Source organism: Mus pahari, chromosome 14 (genome assembly GCF_900095145.1).
Source record: "Mus pahari chromosome 14, PAHARI_EIJ_v1.1, whole genome shotgun sequence".
NCBI lineage: Eukaryota > Metazoa > Chordata > Mammalia > Rodentia > Muridae > Mus > Mus pahari.
In genome coordinates, this window is record NC_034603.1 from 14,734,443 (window position 1) to 14,756,630 (window position 22,188).

A 22,188-nucleotide genomic window follows, 5' to 3' on the forward strand; every position below is an offset into this window, starting at 1 on the left:
GCCATCATTACCTTCTTACAAGGCTGTACTAAAAAGTGGCTTCCCCCACCAAGCTTCCTCCGGCCTTCTCAAGGCCCCTTGACAAGCTGACCTTCAAACTTTTATCACAATGTGGAATATTTATACAGTTTTATATTTGCCTGCCATAAATATTCCAAAGGTCAAGCTTTGTCATTAGAGAGTCCTATGTTTAGAACTACCACCATTCAGTGATGAGACCCAAGTCAATTTCTCAACAGTTGAGAGGCTCCAACATTGGCCAGCTGAGATATCGGGGCTGCCAATGACCTACCTCACAGAGTCTGTGTGAGGATTAAATGAGACAATGAACCTGAAATGTCTGCATAGAAAAGGTGTTTGGTTGGTTGCCTTGTCTCTTTCGAGCTTGACTCACCGAGAACTGAGACTGGCCCCAGACTGACTTTAGAATCAGCTCATAGCAGGCACACAATGCACAACACATGAGTTGGGTTTGTAGAACATATCCCGCACAGTGAGAATGGTCCAGGGAAATACGTGCAGGGGCCCACAGATGAGGAGTCTAGAACTCTGCCAATGTCTATGAGGATAAAAGGGAAGAAGAAAATTCTACCCTCTTAGGGTTAGACCCTAAGACGAGTGAAAAACAACTGGCTCTATTTACAATGATTTAGGCCAGTGGCTTCTTTGCATCAATAAATAATATCTTGCAAAGTCATGTCACTGTCATTTTTAGGAGGAACTTTTTTTTTTCCAGGATGGACTTTCCTAGGTCCCCTGACTATGGCAGAGCATACTGGGGGAACTAAGCACAGGTCTGGTGTGGGAAGCTGCCCATGGTTCCTCCTGCTTCTGAGGGGTATGCAGCTGCACATGTGGGTCATGGAGACTTACCATGCTGGAGTGGACCGTTGCCTGCTCAATGTACCTTGCAATGCCCGTGACAAATGCATTCCTGTCCTCGAAGTTCGTGTCAAAGTTAGCCTGTGGAGGTAGAGGACAGGAGGGACATTTGGTTGTTGGAAAACACACATCCAAGCTGGCTGAGTTTCTAGGGAACAAACAGTTGCCAACAAAACCCATGAGCTTTCTGTGGAAAGCTACTGCCCGGTGGCTTTAAATATTACCCCTTACCCCCTGCTCAGCTAAGGGCAGACAGGCAGTGCCTACTTCTCATTGGTAACTGGTTTCACTCAACCAAGTCTCAGAGGTAACCATTTAATTCCGAATTGACACTTTTAAATTCCAGTTAATAAGGCTTTACTGATAAACTTTGCCTATTTATTCATGTGATAAATGCACTGACATTAATTTGTTTTATATGCATGTCATATAAAAAACAAAAAACATCTAAGCACAAGGAAACCATACTTCCAGCTAACTAAGCAAGCCCAAACAGCTGCTAAAAGTCAAGGTGTGCATGGCGTTTATCCAGCCATTCAGACATGCGTGCCTGAGGGTGTACAGGTGTCAATGGACAAGTCAGGCCACCACTGCACTTTTTACAACAACAGCCTGGGAAGATGGAAACACCCAGCAAAGGTTGAAATAGATGTCAGTGTGTACAACAGGCTGGAAAGGACCACGAGCTGCCTAATGATAAAGTGGCATTACTTCACTGATGCCTGAGTAATAGCCACAGGAGGAGATTTTCTCCCTGTGACTTTTTTTTCTGTGTGACAGAAGTCCTTTCTGTAGCTCAGGCTGGTTCAGACTCGCAGCAATCGTCTTCCTTCAGCCTCCTGAATGCTGAGATTACAGCTGTGAGTCACCACAGCTGGTTCAACAATGAATGTTAAGGAAAAGATGAATTAGAAATATATATATATATATATATGCAAAATGAATTCTTATTTTAGTAAAAAGAATAAATATATACCATATATACTTAGTAAAACAAAATGTTCATGAACAGAGAAGAGTATGCTGTGATAAGAAATTTCTATGTTACACTTTTCCATTTTGTTTATAACGAAAATCTCTCTATATATAACTAAAATTAATATGATTATAGAGTTGAAATTGTGGTCTATGTTAAAAGCTACTGATAAGTCAAATTTAGGAAATGAATCTTCAAGTTTGTGACTGATATATGTAATTATTGAATGAAATGAAAAAAATTTAATTATATTTATTCTTTAGTTCGCCATTTAAGACTTAGCAAAAAGGCCCAATGTAGCCCCAATTTCCCAATGAACACATTCCTTCTGAACATGACACTCAGACAAGGGGCTTGGGCCAGGCTGCCTCTAGCTGCATGGATGCACTCCTTACTGGGCCTGCCAGAGACATAGCTGTATGTAATGGGATGGTGGTTTATCGAAAGATCTGATCTAGGGCCAAAGCAAGTAACTGTGACCCACTTCCCTGAGCCATGGGTTGCCACGCGGGCCTATGTGAGCTCTTGTCATGCACATGAAGGGAAAGTAATTACCCAGGCAGACTCTAGAGGCTTCTAAGCTGCGATATTTAATTCATGAGTTCAGGGATGCCATAATCCGGGTGGTGCAATAGCAGGAACAGTCCAGAAGGAATTCGGGGTCAGAACAGATCAACAAACTCTCCCTAGGGGAGGGAAACGGTCCTGGCACACATTTATTAGTTAATCTATCCCTTCCACCGGGATCCTAGAGTGCACGGGGACTCCATCAGCTCCTGACCTTTCACCTTCTCGACACAGACCCCCCCCCTCTTCCCTGTACTTCAGGGCAGGACCTCTGGAATCCAGGTCTCTCCACTGCACACTGCTATTTCCATTACCTGGTACATGATGGAGGATGGCGGGGGCTCGATACATGGCTGCTGGTCTGGGAGGGGCAGTTCCTCCAGCAGGTCCACGTTGGACAGGGCATCTTCCAAAGTGACGTGGGTGGTCATGGCTGCGGTGCCTGTCTTTCACACTGATGGAGAAGAGAGAATGACACGGGAGGATTTCAGACACCTCCAAATAATTTCTTTGTCCTCATCCTGTCCAAGTCCCTTCTGGAGGCAGAAAGGGTCAAGGGTCACCAAGGTCACTCTCAAATACTATTTCTTCACAGGTGTCTTCTACCTACCTACACCTTTAAAATCTGAGTCTCACGCTCAGCCAGATGGCTCAGTGGGTAAAGGCACTCGCTTCAAGCCAGATGACCTGCGTTTGATCCCTGGAACCCTCATGGTAAAGGAGATCCCCGATTCTCACCAGTCGACCTCTGACCTTCACACACCCACCATGGCATGAATCAGACACAACTACATCATGTACACACAAAAATAATAAATTAGGTAATATGTACATTTTGAGGATATCTCGGCTGAGCCTCATGCAAGTTAGAGTGTGTCCCCACACGAGAGGTAGGTGGTGAAGCACAGCTCTGGGAAGTAATGTGACATGTGACACACACATGGTCAAGCATGCCAAGAATCTGGATTGATACCGGGCACAAGGACATGGGCCAGGCCTCCTGTTCTTCTTAAGGACATTCATCAATTCCATTCTTAGATAATGGTAAAGGATAAATATCCATCACGGAACAGCCAGGATGATCAAGGGGACCTGGGCCTGGGTTTTATAGGTTAATAGAGCAGGGACTATATAACTGTTAACTCCTATAAACCAGCCTTGTTTGTGTCAATGAAGAAGCCGCCATGTCTTCCCTTGGCCTGGGGACAGTTTATGGACCACACCAAAGTAACCAGGCCTCGGTAGGTATTTTCGTCTTGGACCCAGGCAGAATGGGGCTGGTTGGATGTTAACTCTGCCAGGCAGCGAAGCAGCAAGGAGTAATCAGGGCAGCTAACCAACCCAAGCTAATTGCTACTTTAAGAATATAGCTCCCTGTTGAGCAGAGGATTCATTTTTTTTTTAACACAAATTTACAGGTGAAAACTGATCAAAAGCTTCTAATGTATGACTTAGGATATAAGTCGTGTTCCTGTAAGTCGCCTCCGAAAATATCTTAAACCAGGCATGGTGGCAGATGCCTGTCATCCTAGCATTTGGGAGGCTGAGGCAGGAGGATCCAGAACTTGAGGCCAGTTTGGGTTACACAGCAAGTTGTAGGCCTGCCTGGTTACACAGCGACTGACTTCACACTGCACCCCTCAAATGAAACAAAGACCAACACCATGAGTTATTACATTGCAATGAGATTAGAAATCAAGCATGCAAATTGGAACCCCCAAAGTCACTGCTTTGAAACCAATGAGCACCCGGAATTTACTCATAGCTACAGTGTGATTTCAAACACAAGTGGTAATTACTTAGGACTTAAGAGCATGAAGAAAAATCTTAAATACATCTAGTTGAGGGTAAGAAAAGTGGAGCTTGGGTCTTGAGAGAGAGCTCAGTGGACCAGGATGCTTGCTGCTCGTCCAGAAAGCCCGAGTTCAGTTCCTAGCACCCAAGTTGGCTCATATCCACCTGTGAATGCAGCCCCAGGAAATCTGGTGCCCTCTTCTGCACTAACATAAACAAACAAACAAACAAAAAACCCCCAAACCTTTGAAGAAAGAAAAAGGAAACTCCATTAGCCCCATGTTGTTCTTAAAGAGATCAAAATTTCAATCCCAAAGAAATAAGGCCAGAGGAGTCCGTCATGACGAAGACAGCAGAGCTGAATGATAACAACCACAAAAACCCCAAGGCTTACAGAAAGATCAGGGACAAGGAAGCCAAACCTTTGCTCCATGAATAAGAGCACATAGAGGAGTGCTAGCCCAGTGGAAGTGTGGTTCAAGGGCTGGAATCTCTCAAGGCCAGGGACTGCGCCCTGAAAAAACGGTGTCCAATTCCAGGCCACAGGGGCTGCACAGAGCTGGAGTGTATACCCAAGATCCCACTGCAAACAGACATTTCCTTCAGGTCCAAGGTTGGCAAGGCAGATAGGGGCTGGGCTGCTACGGAGCAGCTGACTAAATTCACACTCCAGTGAATTTCAAAAGTACCTTCTGGGAATGTACCCTGCCAGTGGCCCAGCCAGCCTCCAGGAAGGACACCTGGAACTCAGCAGTGACCTTCCCCTCGGCCTCTCTTCTCATCCAGACTCAAATTCTAAGTGTGGTGCTCAGGTCTACGGTAGCATGACTGCCAGGCCACACCAGAGCCTCTCCTCTGCCGCCGCCGCCGCCTCCTCCTCCTCTTTCTCTCCCTCCTCCTTTTCTTCTTTGCATTAATATTCTTTGATTTATACTTTACAAATTATGTGTATGCATGTGTGCCTGTGTGTAGGTATGTGCACATGTGTGCAGGTGGTGGTGAAGCCCAGAAGAGAGTGTCAGATCCCCCAGAGGAACTATAGGCCGCTGTGAGCCTCTAGATGTGGGTGCTGGGAACTGAACTCGGGTCCTCTGCAAAAGCAATATGTGCTCTTGACTTCTTAGTCATCTCTCCAGCTTCTCTCTCATTTCTACTCAGCCTACTTGAGGGAGGGATAATAATTTATAGGGTGTATGATCTATGACTACAAAGCCCAACGATTCCCTTCATTATGTCAGACAATACTAATAAACCTTCCTTGGTGCCGGGCACAGCTAGCATTAGCCCGCTTGCATATCCTATCAGCCACGGGGTCTCTGCTCCATAGACGAGTGGACAGTCAGTATTTAGAAGCATGGTATTAATGGGGTTTGGCTCTGTTTTCACCAAGAATCACATACACATCTTAATCCATATCTGCTGGGGCTCCACTTCTAAGACCAAGATGACATCAGTTAAAAAGCATACTGTTCTGTTGCAGTAAGAAATCCAGACAGCTATTTACTGATCAAACTGCTATGATCACCATGCCACTGGCCACGTTGCAGAGAGCAGGCTTCGATCACACTGTTGGTTGGGTGTAAAGTGTGTAATTGCAGCAGCCTGAAAAGTGCAGGCTATGGCACTGCTGGAGCCCTCCTCAGTGAAGCCCAGGCAGCAAGCAGCAGCTAGCCCATGTGGGCCACATCATTTATCTGAGAGGAGGATGTATGCACACACACAAACACACTTACTGAAACAGATCTGTAAGGGCGGGCTATATAAAGACAGCTGAGCTTTGAGGAAGGAAAAGGAAGAAAGGTGAGGCCTTCAGGGCCAGAGAAACGGTCTAGCATTCCCGGCATACATCTGGCTTCCCAGATTTAACATTGCTATAAAATAAGCATTAAACTTAAAATGTAAACCCTTAAAAAATAAGAAAGAAAGAAATGAGTGTGTATGTTGACAAATTGTTGGTATAGCCACATCAAAAGGAGATGTTCCAAGTGATTCTATGCTTTGGATGTGTGTGTGTGTATACAGTATTTGTGTGTGCACATACATGCACATGTGTGTGTTAAGTGCCTGTGATGGCTAAAGGGGACATTGGTGGATCTCCTATTCTCCCGTTACTTTATTTGCTTCCTTGAGACAGGGTCTCTCACTGAATCCAGGGCTAGGCTGATAGCAAAAACCAACCAACCAACCAACCAAAAACAAAAAAACCAACCAAACAAAAAACAAAAAACGAAAACCTCAGAGTCTCCTGTCTATGCCTCTCCAGCCCTGGGGTTACTGGCTTTTACATGGGTGCTTGGTGTCAAGCACTCCCACCCTCTGAACCATCTCTCCAGCTTCTAATTCGGTAATCAGATGGGTGGTAGATACATCTTGGGAATGACTAAAATAAGGCAAGGGGAAAGGAAGGTTAAAAAAACACAAATTCACTTTGTTCTCAATGCCACATTGGTGTATTACTGTGATGTTTGAATGTATTATGAGGAAAATAGTGATTGTGAGATGTGTTCCTGGTGGTGTTGAGTATTCATCACCTAAGCCACGGTGGACCAGAACAAGAGTAAACGCCTTCATGTCACCGAGACCAGAACAAGAGTAAATGCCTTCATGTCACCGAGACCATAGAGCTACCAAATCAAAACCTGGTTCTTACTACTTGGATAGTGCCTGTGATCCAACTGCTGTGTAGAAAATGGGAAAACACAATGAGATAACTTGCCTTTCCTAACTCAAATAGACTTCTGGGTAGGATAATCAATTCAGAAGGAAAAAAAAAAGAAGACAATTTGTTTTCCTTTTGGAGTCAATGCCAACTGGAACATCTGCTTTCCAACCCCTAATGAATAAATGGATCTATGCTCTGGTCCTCAAGGGGGCCAGCATCCCTAAATGAAAACGGCCAGGTGAACCACACGCTGCCTGATGGATGGATACACCATCACCTGGGAAGAAGACTGACCCCAAAAGGAACACCAAAATCTCTTCAATCCTTTGATTTCATTTCACATTATAACACATCACAGGCACGTAATCAATATGGAAGGTGATGCAATGTCTTCAACAAATAAGCTGAAGGGGCGGTGGGGGGGTGGTGGAGGGGACAGAGGGGTGCGGAGGGGGTGTGGGGGGAAGGTGGGGGCAGGGATGAAGGATGGGGAAGACGCACAGCAGTGAGGAGCTGTGAGATTTAGTAACCCGACACAAAGTTTGTTTGGATCCTGGTTCAACTATTTGGAACTCACCACTGGGAAAGCAAAACCGTAACCCTTGGGGAAAAACAAACAAACTGGAAACTGAATCCCGACTGCATTCTTGATACTAGGGAGAAACTGCTATTTTAGCTGAAATGTAGTATCAGAATTATGTTTTAGAAGTGTTTTCTAGAAATATCTCCTGAAATAGGAACAACATGACACCGGGGTTTACTTCCCAATAATACAAGATGGGGAAGAAAAAGAACGAGGGTTGAGTGGGTAAAGGGGCTTGCAGCCAAACCCGGGGATCCAAGTTTGCACCCAGATTTGCTCCCCGATTCATGTGATTTGTCTTTTACAAAATCAGGCAAGAGTAAGAACTGTTGGTGCCCTGTGATGCTGGTAAGGTGGTAAGGTCTCTCTCTCTCTCTCTCTCTCTCTCTCTCTCTCTCTCTCTCTCTCTCTCTCTCTCTCCCCCCCCCCATACAATAGTGTGTCTGCCTGGAACTTTCTGTAAAAGCCTCCAGCTCAGTGTATTAGCACCCAGTTCTTATTGGAATTCCCTTGTCCCTTCCTCCCTGCCCCCACTGTCATTTACCATGGTCCTTTCTCTCACCTTTCCCCTAAAACCTGGGCTTCTTTCAGGACTTCATAGGCTCAAAAAACATCCATTTACCAGAGTAACCCTTAAGGTGTTCCCCTTCAAAATAGTAGCATCCCATAGTTTCCTTGAAGAAAGTCAGTAAGTGGGCTGCCTAATAAAACCAACCAATTAAAAGTCTTTGTTTACATAAGGCAGCCTTTCTTTTCTTCTTGGAAATACAGCTTCTGCAATGGATTTGACTCTGCAGCTCATCCGCTGCCTAAGGGAGGTGGAAATCAGACATTTTTAGTTCAAGTGCTGGAAGTCAGTGCCAAACCCACATAAATCAGAAAGGACGATGTTCTAGAAGCTTGAATAGAGGTATACGTGAAACCAAGCGTGCCTTCTTTTGGCCCCGGAGGCCAGCCTGTTATGCAACCTGAGAAAAGTCCATGCGCATGGGCCGTTTTTGTCATTTTAGAAAAGAGAGAAATAAATTACTCCAAATTCACTGGAGGCCTGGTTCACCTCAGGCAGTCGTGGTCTCTCAGCTTGAGGATTCAGGGAAGTTTGCTTAATTCAGTGTCTTCACAACCAACTTAAAGCCCCTGGCCTGGCTGCCCCAAGAGAAGAAGCAGCTCTGTTGCTAAGTAGTTTGCTTCTGAGAGGGAAAGTCTGAGGCTAGATGACTGACAGAGGGCAACACAGCGGGGTGAGTCCTGGCACCAGTGCATGACGGGAGTCAGGAGAACCTGGCTTTGGAAGTGCAGGGTCTCCCATTTGCAGCTAAAGTAGGATCTCACTCCTATGCTCCTTTTAACAATTTCTGGAAGGCATGAGAACTTAAGGCAGTTTTGTCAAGGTGGAATAGCAGTGGGTGGGTCTGAGGGCTGGATCAGAACCTGTTGCTCAGCACTGAATAGCCACTGGACCCTAAGCTTGTTATTTAACCCCTTCAGAAGCACAGTTTCCTTATTTGTAAAAGGATCACAATTTAGAATAGTGCCCGTCCTTTGTTCTGAGCATTTTATAACTTTTCAGCATGTAGAATACTGAACAAGGCAGCCTGTGCCAGATTAAGCATTCAGGAAATAAGTTGTCAGAAGATGAAAGTAGGAATTATCAGCTTAGTCACAATTCATGAATCACTGCAAGCCCCCATTCTCTGTAACAGACTGAGAGCTCTCGACACAAATGCAGAACAGCAGGTAAGGTGGGAGCAGAAAGAGAAGCACCATGGAAAAACATGACGGGCAGCAAGCTGGCTCAGCTCAAAGCATTTGCTGTGCAAACCTAGGGATCTGGGTTCAGTTCCCAGAACCCACATAAAGGCGAAAGAAGAGAACCAACTCCAAAGCTACCCCGCCTTTCACACATGCGCACATGACTCTCCTTGCACGTGCAGTGCATACACACATATGCTCGCCTAGTTTGCTTTTTGTTGCTATGAAAAAAAAAAATCTCTGCCCAAAAGCCACTTGGAGAGGAATGAGTTCATTTAGACCTTACCTGTGACAGATCATCAAGTCAAGACTGGCACTCAAGCAGAAGCCTGGAAGCAGGAACCACAAGGAACGCTGCCCACTGGCTTACTAAGCTACTTTTCTTATAAGGTCCAGGCCCACCTGCCTAGGGATGGCTCTACCCACAGTGGGCTGGGCCCTCCTGCATCACCGACAATTAAGAGAACGCTTCACAGACACACCCACAGGCCTAGCTGATGGAGGCAATTCCTTAATTAAGGTTCCTTCTGCCCAAGTAACTCTAGTTTGTGTCAAACTGACAAAAACTAACCAGTGCACACACATACAACGCACACACGCACTCACCCACTACTAAATTTTCTTTTTTTAAAGACCGGCTTATACTTTTTTTAATAAAGGTTAAAGCAGAAAGGGTCTTCCTGATTGGGCTAACTCAGCCAAATTAGGATCTCCTGTCTTCAGAAGAATCAACAATAACAAACAGGCTTGTTGGGGAATCCAGCCCTCTGCTCAGACTAAAGCAGTGGCTTCTCACTGCCCAGCACTGAAGGTCATGGCGTGTAAACCACGGAGTAGGTGAACACGGTCGAGATTTTCCTACTCCCCCCACCAAGGCAGGCGTTGTCACTAAGATGTCTGTGTGACTCTTTCATCTTGACTTCCCATCAGCACTGCCCCACAAATCCAAGAGGGTAGCAGCTACTATCTGATGTTCCTCTCAGCTCACCGTTACTGAGGAATAAATGCTTTCATTCATGCTAGTGATTGGCAGAGGCCAGGTTCACAGGATATTTTTCTTTCTAGTTCCGTGTTATTTTAGGCCATGCCTGCTTTTGTATCTTTTTGGAAAACGCTAAGCATATCACCTCCCTCCCAGGTTGGCTGCTTTTCCAAAACTTCCTCAGGACCACAAAACTCTCCTATGTTGGAAAGATGAGATTAGGAAACAGTCATTTGGGAGATTCACAAATATCTAGAAGCTGGGAAATATATTCTCCATCTATTCAGCTATCCAGCTAGAGGACACACACACACACACACAGACAGACATATACTTACATAAGCACATATATTTATATATATAAGGAAAATACTATGCAAAGATATGTTAAAATATAAAACAATTAAAAGGGTCCCAATAGTACAAAATGGGATAGCATTTGAGTGAGCAAGCAAAATTCCAAGGGTACGGCCTGCTTCTCCATCCATCCTGCTTTTAGCAGAGGGTGGCAGGAAGCTTTGTGGGCACAGAAAATGGCCACAGCAGGGTACCACTCCATGGAGACCATGCCCTGTGGAATAGAGAGAGCCCCTTCAGACCTCAGAACCAGCCAAGCAGGAACACGCTTATGTATGCTCATCTTCCAGGGATCCCAGAGTGTAGCACGCTGGGCCACGCAGCCTCTGCTGAGTGGGTTGGGTGTGAAGAGCTATACAGGAACAGTCTGCGCGGACAAAGGCCAGGCTTCCCAGCTGTCCCAGTGTTCCCGTGGGAACCACTCGGAGCTGCTTTTAGGGGATAACGTATTCTGAGGCTTCTTAAACTTTTTCTCTTACGATCTCTTTCCAGCTAAGAAATGAAGACTATGGGTATACAGGTGTATAAAACAGGTATGGGGCTGGTGAGGTGGCTCAGTGGGTGGGAGCGCTGGGGCTCTTCTGAGGGTTCTGGGTTCGGATCCCAGCAACCGCGTGGTGGTTCACAACCATCCGTGGTGAGATCTGACGCCCTCTTCTGGTGTGTCCAGAGACAGCTACAGTGTGCTTACAAATAATAGTGAATGGGTCTTTGGGCCGGAGCGAGTGGGGCCAGAGTGAGCAGGGCCCAAGAGAGCGGGGTGGAGCGAGCGAACGGCCGGAGCAATTGAGCAGGGCTGTCAGCCAGTGGGGCCAGAACCAGCGTAGGTCCTGAGTTCAGTTCCCAGCAGCTGCATGGTGGCTCATGGCCATCTGTGCAGCGGCAGTGTACTCCTATACATGAGTGAGTGGATAAATCTTTGAAAGAAAAAAAAAAAAACAGGTATGCAAATCAAATGTTTAATGGTCATAAATCGTAGGGAAATTCATTTTCAAACAATTTCTTGGCATTACATACCAAACTATCATGTGTCAAAGATGAAAGCGGTTTGCACAACGATGAGATAAATGTGTGTAGTGTGCATACACAGGTAGATGCATGTTCCCATGTACGTTAGCATGTGTGTGTGAACATGCATGTGGAGGACCAAAGCTGACATTGCATGTAGTCCACAACCACTTCCTGTCATATATACAGTGGTAGCATCTCTCTAGTTCAGAACTTGCAGGGTTGGCTGGTCTTGCTAGGCAGCTTGCTCACAGGAGCTGGTCTCCAGGCTCCCACGCCCACCTGACCTTTAACCCTGCTTGTGGGGAACCCAAATCTGCATCTCCAGCCTCCCTGCCAGCCCATTCCTCACTGAGCCACCTCAGTGGACCACCGCAGTCATTTATTGTTACTTAAATATTCCACACTGTAAGGTGCAGGATATCTTCAATGTCTTTCAGTTTGTCTACAGTCTGGTTTTCTAATTGTCAAAGCTGAAAATACATTTCAGAAGTAGATACTACTAAGTAACAAACGCAAAAACAAAACAAGAAACAACAACAAACAGAAAAAGCATGTTTAGAGCCATTTTGGAAATTGTTGAAAATTCTGTCCTAATCTCAAGTCAAAATTCATTTCGCGTGCCTGGCGGGCGTGGTGGCGCACGCCTTTAATCCCAGCACTCGGGAGGTAGAGGCAGGCGGNTTTCTGAGTTCAAGGCCAGCCTGGTCTACAAAGTGAGTTCCAGGACAGCCAGGGCTATACAGAGAAACCCTGTCTCGAAAAACAACAACAACAACAACAACAACAAAACAAACAAAAAAAAAGCAAAATTCATTTCACACTCCTCCCCCCCAAATGCAGTAACTCAGACAGCAATTTTAACAATCGAACATTTTAGCACAATGCAACCAGATGGCGTATTAGTTTGTTACATGCTGAGGAACAACAGCAAGAAAATGTTGAAAGTTTTTGTTTTCTGTAATTAAACCATGTTGCTTTTTACTTGGCAAAGTAAACTCACTACAATCGGAACTGAAGAGATGGCTCAGTGGTTAAGAGCACTGGCCTTCCAGAGGACCCAGGTTCGATTCCCAGCACCCACTCAGAAGCTCACAACTGTCTGTAACTCCAGTTCTAGGGGATCTGACACGCTGTGAGCATTGTATGCATGTACTGCACAGACATACATGTAAGCAAAACACCCATAAACATACAATTAAATACAAGGAGACCGATTAGAAAGGAAGCTGTGAGGGGTGGTGAAATGACTGGGCAGGTAACGGTGCCTGCTGACAAGTCTGGTGCCCAGAGCTCGGTCTCTGAGACCCACACAGTAAAAGAGAACTGACTCCTGCGACTTGTCCTCTGACCTCCACAAACTTGCTATATAGCATGAGTGCATGCTCATGTATGTATGTGCATGCATACACACACATGCACACATACACACGCATACACATACACAACCCATAAATAAATAAGTGGATAAAATATAGTAAAACTAAAACTTTGTAAATGGATATTCATAGCAACATTACACACAACTGTCCAGAAGTCCAAGCACTCTGAATGTCCTTCAACTGACCCAGCAATAAAACTGGTACCACTGTAAACATGATAGTATTCAGCAATCCAGATTCATACTTCAGTCCAGATACATACAATGATCCTAAATGCATGCATGAGCCTTGAAAACACCATGCTAAGGACAAAAAGATTCACATTGTATGAATCCATTTATACAGTGTGTCTAGAAGAGCTATGGAGACACGAAACGGACTTGTGGTTGCCTAGAGTTGGGTGTGGGTTTGGAGGAAATCGGTGTATGAGGTCTCTTTCCAGGATGTCAGACATGTTCTAAAATATTTGTTAGTTACTACAAATTATAGAACTGTACGGTTTAAATAGTCAGGTAATCCAACTATGTCTTAACAAAGCTGCCCCACCCCCAAATTAGTACTTTTATGAACCAATGGGTATAACATAAAAAAGTAGGGGACAGGGAGAGCCAGAGATGAACCAGGAGACAATGGGGGGGATAAACAGAGTGACAGCCAACCCCACCCTGTCCCATGGAAAACCCCTAAATTGGCTGTCCAGCCTCTCCCCCGCCTGGTTGTCGTCTCTCTGAGACACAGTCTCATTGGCCTAGAGCTCACAGCAGATCTCTTGGTGTTGGAATGACAGGTGTGCAAGCCCTGCCCCACGCCCACCCCCCCCCCACGCCCACCACACAGTTCTCGTCTCGGTGCTTCTGCTGCAGCTCCACTCTGCAGAAAAGACATCCAGATGATAGGAAACTGCTGGGGCAGGGGCAAGATAGATTTTGAAGTTCAAAATAAACAACAAGAAATAAAAGAGTAGTTAACCTACAGAGTTCTCTTCCCAGTGACACAAAAACCAGGGCCCGGGCGTGACCCTCGCATGCAGTGAGTTGGCTGGATAGGGAACAGAGTCTGATGCAGCAATGGACATTTAACTTGACATTAATTTAAAAAAAAAAAAATCTAAACTTTCCAATGGAACAAAACGCCAAATAAGAAAAGAAAGAGAACATCACTTTTGGCTTGCTCATATCAGTGACAAACCTTAATAATATAGATGTTTTAATGTGACTTAGGTTAAAACAGAGATCTCAGGAGATTAGTTAAGGTGGGTCGGGGAACAGGCTGTGATTTATGGCAATGGGATGATCGATTTGGAAAAGAATTAAGCCTAGAGCAGTGTGGTCTGAGCACATCAGAGACTAAGATGCAGCTACTCGAAGAACCAGCCCCCAAGGGAAGTCCCGCTCTGTCTGTCCTATACCACGGAGACTTTCAATACTTTATTTTTTTTTCAAAAGGGTATGCATACATTGCTTTGAGAATTTTAAATTTTACTCTGAAATATTAACAACCTGCAGAACAGTTGAGACACCTGGCAGTACACAGCCCCTGCTGGCTAAGCAGGGCCTCATTGCCTATCCCCTGGGAGCAGAGGTCCTGCCACCTGCAGTGGCTCTCTTCTCAGGGGACCTGAGGGTGGAGCAGAGAAGCCCCAGTCAGCCTCCCCTTGAGCTCCTGCAGAAAGCCTATCCAACCTGCTTGTTTTTTTACAAGACGCAGAGAAATAGACCTTGGGGCAAAGGGCCTTGCCATTTCATTGGCTGCTTTTCTCGGTTGCTTCCTGTGTTAGTGGGTAGAGGAAGGCATTTTGGTGACAACCAAAAAGTAAGCAGATGCTACAAGCTCAGGGCCACAGTCCCCAGTCCTTTATGCAGGGGAGGTCATCTATCCACAGTGCCCACCTAATTTTGCCCTGAGTAGGGATCATAGTACACTGCCACACAAGGAACCCCAATGGGACTTGTATGTGGAGAGGGGAGCAAGCTTTCAGACGCTCCGGCTAAAGGAATCATCTGCTGAGGAAAAGAATAGGGGATTTTCAGGGTCCCTAGGTTGGAGGATACAGAACTTGCCCCCATCACTGGGGACCTGCAACCTGAACAGGGCTCCGAGACTGACTTAGGCTCCCAAATCACTCACTGTGAACTGTGGAGACTGAGATCTGGGGGTGGGTTGAGGGGGTGGGAGGGGGGCAGCTCAGAACGCACAGTGCTTAGTGTGCAAGCACTCAGAACTGAGTCTGATTGCCAGGACCCATATTTTAAACAGTAAACGTTGGGCCTGGTGGAGCTTGCTTGTAATGCTAGTGCCAGAGGGGCTTGGAGACTTGAGTTCTTGGGGCTCACTAGTGAATGATAGCCATGGTTGCACCGTCAACCCACAGCCTCCATTTGCACACACACACACACACACACACACACACACACACACACACACACACTCACGAAAATATAGGCAAGCTAGAGTGCCGGTAGCCTCCACCGTGATGTCAGAGGCTGTGTGGCAGAATCTGTTGCAACTCACAGTTCAAGCCCCAGGTCTGCAAACATGCTACATTTTGTAAAGCAGGAAGAGAGATTTCAAAGTGTCTCCACCATATCACTTCTAACGCGTTTGTCCTTTCTGCAGAGCATGGAAAGATTGGTACAGTCACATCAATCACGTGACTACTGTACAGCTTGTACGTTTTAAAAAAGAAAAAGAAAAAAGAAAAGAAAAAAAATTCACTATACTTGATCTTTTCTCCCTGGACCTTTCTAAGCCACAGGCAAATGATGCTGGTGCTAGGTGGGACATTGGTCGCCATATTAGGAGCATGCTTAATGCTACACTTCCGCAGCTTGGCCAGAGTGTACAGGGTCACCAGTCTCTTAAAGGACATCCTGGCTGTGTGTGCCTTTGCTCAAACCGCAGCCACAGCTTTGTGGCTTCTTTCCTCCTCTCCTCAAATCCTACCCCGTATCCAGGCCCAAGTCTCAATCGACCTATTCTGAATACGTAAGGAAAACGTTGCTCATGTAGGCAATGGAATGGGTTTTTAGCCATAAAACTAAAATCATTTCGTGTGCAGAAAAATGGACTTGACTGGAGCTCATCAAATCCAGAGAATTAAGACAGTCTTGGATAAGGCAAATGTTAAATGTCTTCTCTCATCTGTGGGACCTAGATTTTATACAGATACATAAAATCTCATATGAACAGATAGGGAGGAAAGAAGAAGCCAAACTGTCTAGAGGGAGAGACCGGACTAATGTGGAGGGGGGATGGGGAGAAATTGTGGGGGACTGGGGGTGAGGAATGCTTGAAGTAAGCTACATGCTCGTACGGAAATGACCCCGTGGAAGCCAGTGTTCTAGAATAACAAGAATAAACAGGTCAGTCCCTTTCACAGCAGCTATACTCTCCCACACTCCCACAGAACTCATGATGTGGAACTCTCAGTCTCTCATCCCGTCACTAACCGCTTCATACACTTACAAACTCTCTGGGTTACCACCGATGCCAGGAATAGACTTCTTTTCTGGGTCTGACTCCTCCAACTAGCACAGGGGGAGGGGCACTGGGCACAGCATATTCGTCAATGTTTAATGATGTATTGACTACATGAGCCAATGACCCAAATTCATGTCTCCTGTTTGTTTTTTTTTTTTAAGAATTTGAAACAATATCATGGTCCCTTGAGGCACTACAACTACAGAAGCCTTACTTGTCTACTCTTTCAAGAAGCTAAGAAAACCTCTGTAGATGATTCTCCCATCCTATAGTCCCTATTGCCTACTATAAGAAGTACCATCATGTCTCCTTCACACACAGAGCTGTAACAGATTTGGACATTGAAGGGAGACTTTTAGATTGTAATTATTACCTCACAATCCACACGCTGCTGGAGTCAGTCATAAAGCATCACATTTTAAAGGCACAAACGGAAGTATGCCTCAGTACTGAGATAATGAGTTTCTGAGATGAGGGTCTGCCCTCTATACTCTTTGAGTTTATGGGCTGTCTTAGGGTTTTACTGCTGTGAACAGACACCATGACCAAGGCAACTCTTATAAGGATAACATTTAATTGGGGCTGCCTTACAGGTTCAGAGGTTCAGTCCATTATCATCAAAGCAGGAATATGGCAGCATCCAGGCAGGCATGGTGCAGGAGGAGCTGAGAGTTCTACAGCTTCATCTGAAGGCTGCTAGCAGAATACTTGCTTCCAGGCAACCAGGATGACGGTCTTAAAGCTCACACCCACAGTGACACACCTACTCCAACAGGGCCACACCTTCTAATAGAACCACTCCCTGAGCCAAGCAGATATAGACCATCGCACCGGCCTTCATGGAAAGCTGGGCAATTCTCTCAGTCAGACCTAGCTTGTTTCTTAATTCCCCTAGAGGAAACTTGTCCAAACTTTGCAGTTTCCTAAGGTCTCCTCATCAGTCCATCACCTTTACCTTCTGTAGAAAGCCTCACATCCTGTCACAGTTCATCGTAACTGTCAACGTAACAGGATGTAAACTCTGAGAGTGACTCCAGGAAGGTTTGACTGAGGAGGGAACGTCTACCCTCAGCACTGAGTGAGAGGCACCTCCCCACGGGCTTCATCACAGAATAAATAGAAAGAAATGTTGTTGTTGTTGTTGATGATGATGATGACAGTGACGATTAATAAATAACAAGCTGAGTACCAACGTTCATCTTTCTCCACCCCCTGACTCAGTATACAGTGTGACCAGCTGCTTCACGCTCCTGCTGTCATGGACTGTACCCCTTTCAACTGCAAACCAAAAGAAATCCTTCCTTTCTTCCTTAAGTTGCTCTTGACGTGTGTATTTTTGTGAGATTTGCAAAGAGCTATACAAAGTCCCTCCAGTCCACCTAGGGATTGGAGTAGGAGAATTTCTACTGTGAGAAGACTGGCTGCTGAGGTCAGCACCCAATCAAAATGTGCCACCCCCAATGAGGCCATCACTGGGTCTCTTCCTTTTGGGAGGTTCTATTTGCTTTCCTCTGTCATCATACTGCTTCTGAGATGACACAAGGCTTTCAAAATGCCACCCAGGCAGCATGAGCCCTTCGAGAAAGTCTGCTGCCGTCAGCCCTGTCCCCTGAAACCATTTCTCCCAAGAATCTGCACTTGATTCATTTCTCCTCTCTTGCCAGGGCCTAAAAAGCACTGCTTCAGCGGATGTCTTCTGTGGCAAATCACACACCCAGTTTACAATAGCCATAGCTCCAAAGCTACCACCCGAACTTTTGCATCCTGGCACATAACCTCCACACACTGATGTGTCTTTACACAGATAAGGACATTAGAGAACCTGTGAGCCACAAAGTGCCTTTCGGTTTCCTTTTGGCTCCAAGGTACAGAGAAGCCACAGAACCAACTCTTAAAATGGACACTCAAAATACACTTAATAAATAGTTCCTTTAAGAACAGAGGCACACATCCAAAAGAGGCATGCTCGGGAGTCCCGCTCTCTTCCTCTTTCCATGACTTCTTCTCCACCTGGGGCTTCACAGACATTATCTCATCCCAGGGCTTTGGTGGCAACAGATAGGTGACAGGCTTAGTGGACTGCTTTCCATTGCTCAATTGTTAAAGTCAGAAAAAGTCAGTGGCCAAGTTAAAGGCACCCAGCAGGCCTAAGAGGAACCCCAGCCCTATCCTCACTGTGCTGCTCTATCCGTCCCAGACTCAAGCCAAGCTTGCCCTTGACATTTTTGAATTGGTTGCAAAATGCTGAATACACAGAGGAAGACATTCTCCCCAGGCTGGGTGTGCTGAAACGTGAGAATTACCGCTGATCTCCTGCCCCCACCCCGTCCTCCTGCCAACTCAAGTTCAACCACATTCACTTTCAGCAGTTGCCAGGTGAGGCCCTGGCCAACACCTTGTCTGATCACGTGCCTTTCTAATGTCTCTGGCACGTACCTCAACTGATCCAGCAGACCAAGTCCGCTTGAAAAAGTGCCATTCGGGTAAGTCCCGGAAGGGGAGAGGTCCGAGAGGCCCGTGAATTGACTGTGCACAGGAACCAGATTCTTGGTGATCATGTAAATAATGCATCGCGGCAATAGGGATATAAATAGGAGAGCGCTTGTGCGCCACACACTCTATTCAGCGCTTTCGTGCATCCTTCGTTTAATAAGAACATCCAAAGATGTACTGGCCCCTCCCCCACCACAGCTGGCCTCCGATTCACAGGATTCACAGTCTGCAAGGCACATACTGCCGCCTTCCCCATCCACCAACCACCTCCAGCTACAATCGCAAGGCCATTCGCCGGACCCTAGATATAGCTTTGCTTCTTAACTTGACAAGACCAAAGGCCTTTCACAAAGGCTCCAATGAGGTGACTGACGTCTGGTTTCGTCAACTATAAGTGAATAATTAATACTTGCCAGTAAAGAAATAGACTCATTGTTATGGTGGCCACATGGAGGCTACAGAAAGGGCATTTTGTGAGGCTCTTGGTGGAACCCTGGGGCTAACAGTGGCCCAAAGAAGCCTCTTTGAGCATGGAGGCTGGGGCTGAGATGTGAGGACAGGAGCCCTATACTGTTTTCCAGCAATGCTGTCCCCAATGCTAATTAGCCTGTTGCCTATTCATCACCTAATTTAGCTTTCAGGTCAATGGCAGCCTCAGAGGCCCAGTGACCACTGAGGGGGCACGATAATCGGAGGGTGCACGATCTGTTACTGGGGGCCCTTGGCTAGCTGTTAAATTACTTCTCCGTGTGATCTGATCCGAGCAAGAGTCTCCAAACCTGTGTCCCTCCCCCAGCCCCACCCCCACTTCTGGCCTAATGCCTAACTCATGCTTTTTCTTTCCATTTTCCACCACAGAAGGAACAAGGCAGTCTTGGGTTCCTATACAGCCAGTCAGAACTGGCCAGGAACTATAATAAAGAAGATTAGTGGGTTAATGCCACCGGCTTGGGGCCCAGCAAGCAGAAGCACTCAGGGGCACTGGCTTTGTAAGCAACCCTGTGCTGTCTGTGGCTTCCTAACTGTCAGGGCAGATGGCAGCTAGCTCCAGTAAAGAACTCTCCTCGGGCACATTTCACACCCCACAAGGGGAGACTGGGGATCAACAAAAGCCCGCTGCTGACAGTAACCCCTGACCTCTCTCTCTCTCTCTCTCTCTCTCTCTCTCTCTCTCTCTCTCTCACACACACACACACACACACACACACACACACACACACACACATACACACTCCTACAGTACTCCTGCCCACCAGGCCAAAGCAGCCCTGACAGAAAACGAAGCTGGCAGCTGCCAGATAGGCCGCTCTGACCACAGAATCAGTGCCACATCTAGCTTACATCGGAAAGTCAATCATTAGAGATAGCAAATACTTTGACTTCAGCTCTGCTGCCTATTAAAATGTCTCCTATCCTCAGCTTCCTCTCTGATCCCATGACTTAAGAAGCACCTGCCCTGCATCCAATGGGAAAACCTTTTGTATTTAGCTCTTCAAGATAAACACCATTCACTGGCTCCTTTCTCAAGCAAGTTTGACAGGAGAGAAGGGACCCACGGAGCATCGTGTGGAGGGGGTGGGGGAAGAAAGTCACAGAAGGGGGGATGGTGGTGGGGACAACTACCTTCAAGGACTTATAATCCCGACTATAGATATTAATCTATATTTTGTCCTCTGACAATGGCAGGGGGGTGTCACTGAGTGCTAGGCAAGGGTTCTAGCAGGGCCTGTGCCCAAGAATAAGGCTGGTCACTTCTAAGGGGAGGGGTCAAGAGGTAGAAATGGTTTTTTAGGTGCCAACAGTCAGTCGGCAGCCTGATCCCTAAGTCTTCCTGCCCAACTGTGGGGCTGTGGGCACTAAGGAACTGGGCCAGCCAAGTTCAAAGTCTGGACTGGAAAACACCCAGACAGTCGCGGGAGAAAACCATCAGTCGGTTGAACCATGCTCCCTGCCCCCACCCTTAGCCACAAGCTACTCCTCTTCCTGTACACACAGGAGGGCTTACCTTCCTGTAGGTGATGTGGCAATCACCCACAACAGACAGGTGGGCAGCTAAAAACGAAGGAAACCTTGTCCCCTAGGAATCCATCACCCCACCTTTCTCCTCCCCAAAGCCAGCCAGGGAAGAGGCGCTAGTATAGGCCAGAACCCTTCGAAGCAGGTCAGCCATGCCTCCTGGCTCATCAGAGCTTTCCTCTCCCAAACCGTGCCGCTGCGGCCCCAGCCCCACCCGGCTTCGGTTCACCGCGGGCGCCCAGTACCCCCTTGCCTGTCGGGCGGGCCCAGGCAGCTCTCTGTGGCCTTGGCTGAATGATGGTGGCCGCGACCGCAGAGGCGGGGACCGCCCGGCGATCTGCAGTATGTGGGTGCAGGGATGTGGCCCCCTCTGGGCTTGTGGCCCCTCCAGGTGTCCCTGGTCCCCGAGACTATCCCTGCCTCCTTTTAGGGCGGGCGGCTCCAGTCCAGGCCACGCACCTGCTGCGGCAGCGGCTGAGGCTGCTGCGCGGAGCTCTGAGCTGTACCCACGACTTCTGGAATACGCTCCCTGCCCAGGGCGCCCGGCGCGGCCGAGGGGAGAAGGGACAACACAGGGCCTGTAGCCGGGCCTCCAGGGACCCGGAGCCGTGTAGCCTCGGGCGCCAAGCCAAGCGCCCCCAGCGGGCTGGGAGAAGTGGCACCCGCCCCTCGCGCATCCTCAGGAGCGCATCCTCCGCCTAGGCAGCATTTCCGTCCCCTGCATCAGCCCTGTTGTGTCCGAGAGTCCCTTACCTGGTTCGGTGGCAGGTCCAGGGGAGGGACCCGAGGCTACCGCAGGGCCCCGCGCCGGGGCGCAGGATGCTTAGCCCCGCTCCGCCGCTGCGCCAGCGGCCTGCCGCGCCCCGCCCGCGGCCCCGCCTCTCCGCCTCCGCGGCTCCTCCCCTGGCCGCGGTGCCCAGCCCCTTCGCCGCGGCTGCTGTCACACAAAGAGCCGGAAATGGCTGCAGCTAGGGGCTCCTTGCGCACCCCTGACCTGCAACCTCCTGAACCCATACCTTCCAGCCTTAGAGTATCCAGCCTCCCGACTCTGGAGGTGGAGGAGAGACGACTTTCCTGCTGCCGCCTGCATCACCAGCGACACCTGCCACTCCAGAAGGAAGGAAGCGTCAGCTCCTTTCGCATCTCCCCGGTGTCAAATTATTTTCATATGGTCATTTATTCACCACATCTTTATCGACTACCTGTTTTGTTCCAAGCATCTTGCCCTGAGCCAGGCACGCACTAGTGTACAGT

The 22,188-nt window shown here is 47.5% G+C and overlaps 1 protein-coding gene across 3 annotated transcripts in view; it reads right to left on the reverse strand.

The window, feature by feature from the left end:
* Cyfip2 (cytoplasmic FMR1 interacting protein 2) overlaps positions 1 to 21,792 on the reverse strand; it is a 119,588-nt gene extending 97,796 nt beyond the window's left edge. For 2 of the 3 annotated variants that reach the window (XM_029546424.1, XM_021211866.2), the window contains exons 1-3: positions 21,688 to 21,792; positions 2,740 to 2,879; positions 874 to 963 (exon numbers count right to left, since the gene is read on the reverse strand). In XM_029546424.1, the coding sequence (XP_029402284.1) occupies positions 874 to 963; positions 2,740 to 2,856 (207 nt within the window). In that variant the 5' untranslated portion in view covers positions 2,857 to 2,879; positions 21,688 to 21,792. Of the gene's footprint in view, positions 1 to 873; positions 964 to 2,739; positions 2,880 to 21,393; positions 21,531 to 21,687 lie in introns of those variants that run through there. The other variant, XM_029546425.1, reaches the window with a different exon arrangement.
* Positions 21,793 to 22,188: the final 396 nt, after the last annotated feature.